We start from the raw sequence: 4,795 nt of genomic DNA, 5'->3' as shown, positions 1-4,795 counted from the left end.
AATCTGTATCTCTAGGAAAGGTAGGACGAAAATTATGACTAGCGCGAAAAGACGTCACAATCAGAATTACAGTCTGGAATGCCCAATCAAAACGCAGCCGGTTTCAATTTGAGTAACTGAGCGCTCAAACGTTTATTTTAAAGGTATTCCTGGTGTGTGGTCAAGTAATTACAACCTCCAACCTAACCTGTATAGCTCTTGGGGCGATGCCGGCGAGACAGTTTTTTGGGGGGCGAGATTGTATCACTTTAATTGATGTCAGTGGGAACGAGGTGGAATTACAGGTTCGGCCTTGCACCGAGACCAGAACTCTCAGGGCACTGAGACAACTAAAAGGCCGTCAATAAATGTTAATGGCAATGCGTGCGCATGTCGCATAGAATGCCCATTGGCGGACGTTTGATGTTTATATAGCTGGAACGTTGGAACTTGAAACAGGGACCTCGTACACGAAATGTTTAGTAACGGTTCTTGAAAACTCTTCACATTTAAATATATGTCTGACCAGAGAAAAATGCGACTTTAAATAGGTGTTTTGGAACTGACCCCTACATAAGCGTCATTGTTCTTGGCTTTCTCTAACAATTACTATATCCGTAAATTGCCAGGGTGTCAGTGTATAAGACAGCAAGCAAAACAAGGATAGGGAGTGTACATTTTTCTCTATTGAACGTTGGGGCGACTGCAGGTAACCATTTCAAGCATATATAAATGTTGACGCCACTTTGCTGCTAAACCGGCACGGTTGGCCTAGTGGTAAGGCGTCCGCCCCGTGATCGGGAGGTCGTGGGTTCGAACCCCGGCCGGGTCATACCTAAGACTTTAAAATTGGCAATCTAGTGGCTGCTCCGCCTGGCGTCTGGCATTATGGGGTTAGTGCTAGGACTGGTTGGTCCGGTGTCAGAATAATGTGACTGGGTGAGACATGAAGCCTGTGCTGCGACTTCTGTCTTGTGTGTGGCGCACGTTATATTGATCGCAAGCTGCAATAAACGTGTGTTATCAGATGCACCGTACGTGACGCTTAGTCAGCTAAGGGCCGGCGCTCACCTATCTAACTTCAGCAGGACAGACGACGCACTGCAGATTATTGAGGTAATTCTTTTTTTTCCCGGCCCGCTACACGTTGCGTGAAAAGAAAACGGGCCAAGTACTCGTCATAATCCCTATCGCAGCATGTAGTGTAGTGGCGACTGCGTAAATGTATTTTGCCCTTAACTGCCTCGTCGTCTGGGGACACGTGAACAAGTGACGATTCCGAACGCCTTCTACCTTTTTTCTATTTAAAAAGAAACTTAGTGTTGTGTGTGTGTGTGTGTGTGTGTGTGTGTGTGTGTGTGTGTGTGTGTGTACTTTTTGTTGTGTGGTTTGTGTTATGGTACGGTGGATGCTGAAGCTGCCTTACCGCGAGCTACACATCTGCTGCAACAACAACAACAACAACAACAACAAAGTGTGTGTATCAGATTCGTACTTGTGTGTAAAACAGCAGAAAAGAAAAAGAATACGTCACAAAGCATGCACACAATCATGAACGTACACAAACACAGACAAGAACGACAAACACAATGGTGCAGATAGAAACACACACACACACACATACACACACACACACACACACACACACACACACACACACACACACACACACACACATATATATATATATACTAGAGGAATACCCGGCTTCGCCGGGGTGAATCGCGAGACAGAGACAGACAGCGTGGCAGTTCATCACAATCACCTTTGCAGGCGAAGTCCTGTCAAACGGGATTGAGAATTTTAGAGCTTATTTCTTCTCTCTGAATAAGCCCACCAAATTTGAAGCAGATCCATCGAGAACTTTGGCCGTGCATGGCGAATACACAAATACACAGATACACACACAGACACAAGTCGTATATATATATATATATGAACATATATCAGATGCAAAGGGCCAACATATGTATTTAGAACATAATTTGTAGCGTAACCTCATCTTCGGAGTTTTGGCATTTTTTCTAATCTGCAACATAATGCACACAAAAAAGAAGAATGCACCCGTTAATGCAAAAGTCTCAAAATCAACAACTAACACCAGAAACAAACAACCACACACATACAGAGACACAAAACCAACTAAGCAACCAAGTAAGCACAGGCAATACACCGCACACACACACACACACGCACGCACGCATGCACGCACACACACACACACACACACACACACACACTCACACACAATGTGTGCCAGCTCACCATTCTCAGCAGAAGCCACAGAACTTGGAGCAGACCTGATGACCCAGTTGGTCAGTACAGGGGTTGACGTCATACACGTCAATCAGATCCTGACACGTCATTCCCACAATCTTGTCCTGACACTCTGTGACACAAAAACAAGTTTTTGCTCATATTTCCAACAAAGCAAACACTACATTTAGGCTAGATTTGGACTGGATTGGATTGTATTAGATGGTTTAGTATATTGGCATGAAAAATACCATTATGAGTCTTTTGTCATTTTGCTCCTGAACTTTATTCGGTTTGCACCCAAGCTTGTCTCACTTTGCAACATAAAATCTGTTCGTTGTTGAAAAGTGCTGCATACAACAAAGCGAGAAAAAGCTCTAGTGCAATCCCCGAAGTGTTAATAACGCCGATGGAAGATGCGTAGATTCACAAGGAAGAGAGATAACCGTGCCGGTGATTGCATCGCGTACGTCTTTGTTACATCCCTTTAACCCTTGGTCCCGGACACGCAACAGAGTTTCTTGTTTACTCCCGGATGTTGTGTGTTATTATTAGCGGCAAAGTGAAGGTCATTACCAGAAATACCACAAACATATTAGGTTGTCACTAGCATTGTAGACTTTCTGGTGGTCTTACCGGTCTTATAAGTATTCTGGTGGTCGGTCGAGGTGTTATGTGGAATTTGGATAGGTCTGTACCAATATCAAGCCGAAACCTCACCACAAAAGCCACATTACTTTTTGCAGATGGAATGAGCCAGGGGGTCATTTGGAGACACCAGACAAAGCATAAAGCCCGTCCAAAATTGAGACTGAAGTCGACTTTACGAAGCTTCTTGAAGTCAGTTTTCATACCGAAAACCCGCAGCTACGGCGAAGTACTTCGTCTCCTACTTTCCTTCGCAAGTTTTGACATGGGAAGCTATGCCGTAGCTTGGGACGAATCTTCGTGCAGTGAGCTTCGTGAATTGGACTTGGCGATGTCGACTTCGCCTATTTAAGGACAGACTTAACAATGCACTTAATTTATTTACTATCGTATCAACAAGTAATCATGTTGTGGTATATATTTCAAGGCAGTTCTGCACTACGAGTAACAACACCAACACTGACCGCAAAAGCCACAGGACCTCTTGCAGATGTCAGGGGCCAAGGGGTCAATTTGGAGTAATCGTGGTGTGGTGTATTTCAAGGCAGTTCTGCACTACGAGTAACAACACCAACACTGACCGCAAAAGCCACATGACTTCTTGCAGATGACAGGGGCCAGGGGGTCGTTGCAGGCTCCGGGCAGCGCGTCACAAGACAGTCCCAGACCAACGTTGTCCGAGCAAGCACCATGGTCTTCAGTTGTCATGGTGACGGTCGTTGTCACAGGCACTGTAGACTCTCTGGTGGGCGCTCGAGGTGTGGTTGTTGTGGCTGTCGTGGTTGGGATAGTCGTCGTCAGCGTCGTGGGAGCTTCCACAGTAAGTTTTTGCTGAAATGCAATATCGACAATTATCTGTATTTACAATGTATTGGCAGTGTAAAGATCTATCAAAAATACCCGCGAGCTTCCTGCCTACCAAACCGCCGATTATAATTTAACCACGGCTGCAAAAGTCTGATATGTTTCTGTCTTTTCTGGCAATGACCTTCACTTTGTCGCTAATTGTTATCGTAATGTAAACCTGAATATTTGCTTATAAAAAAAGACATTTCTTCCCAAAACGCTATCAATTACACAATTAAGGATACAGTCGTCTTTCTCTGACCAAAATACTGTTCATTTGTAACCATCCTGTCGACTACCACCACTTAGCACACATTTCTAGTTGAATTTGTCGTCGTCTTACGATTTTTCCCAAATCACCAAGTCATAATTCTGAAATCTTACTTTTGTTGTACATATCAGCAGCGAAAGAAGTTAATCGTAGGTACGCATCACATGACATTTTCAATTTTTAGTTTAAGTTCTTGTCATGCTGTGCAGTATCTCAGAAAACATAACCAGCTCGAACCTTGAATCAAAACTTACGTTGCTGAAGGTAATCACAGGTGTTGCAAGTTTGTGGGCACACCATTTTGCCGTAGTGACTAGCACACAGGTGTGGTATATCCCGACACGTCAGTCCGTACGTCACTCTGTCCGCGCACACGTCGGGTGACGTAGTACTGCTTGATGACGTAGGTTCCACTGTTGATGGATCTGATGACGGCACTGTGGCAGGAACAAAAGGGAAACAGAAGGATGCTTCGCAATAAAATAAAATAAATACTTTGCTATGATTGTGACAGTGGTAGTACTGTTGCTTTTGGTTGTTGTTGTCGTTTTCAAGATTTGTGTTTAAATAAAGTACACAGAAACAACCTCAGCGCGCATTCCAGTAGGTGTTCAGTGGTGATGTCCAGAAGAACAGTCTCTTGACATTACTAATTAAATGTGTGTAGGAGAACATTGTAAACATGATTCTAAACAACATTAACAGCTCTATAAGTCTGCTTATTTGTCTGTCTGTCTGATGCCTTTCTGTCTATATAGCTGTCTCTCTTTCTCTCTGAATCTCCCCTTAATTCTC

The 4,795-nt window shown here is 44.0% G+C and overlaps 1 protein-coding gene across 1 annotated transcript in view; it reads right to left on the bottom strand.

The window, feature by feature from the left end:
- Positions 1-2,249: 2,249 nt before the first annotated feature.
- LOC138950530 (uncharacterized) overlaps positions 2,250-4,795 on the bottom strand; it is a 6,145-nt gene continuing 3,599 nt past the window's right edge. Inside the window, exons 2-4 of the mRNA XM_070322256.1 lie at positions 4,323-4,437; positions 3,465-3,714; positions 2,250-2,368 (exon numbers count right to left, since the gene is read on the bottom strand). Of these exons, the coding sequence (XP_070178357.1) occupies positions 2,250-2,368; positions 3,465-3,714; positions 4,323-4,437 (484 nt within the window). The remainder of the gene's footprint in view (positions 2,369-3,464; positions 3,715-4,322; positions 4,438-4,795) is intronic.

The sequence above is a fragment of the Littorina saxatilis genome, linkage group LG1, assembly GCF_037325665.1.
Source record: "Littorina saxatilis isolate snail1 linkage group LG1, US_GU_Lsax_2.0, whole genome shotgun sequence".
In the NCBI taxonomy this organism is placed as follows: Eukaryota; Metazoa; Mollusca; class Gastropoda; order Littorinimorpha; family Littorinidae; genus Littorina; species Littorina saxatilis.
The sequence above is the reverse complement of the archived record's forward strand: the minus strand, read 5'-3'. Positions and strand labels throughout refer to the sequence as shown.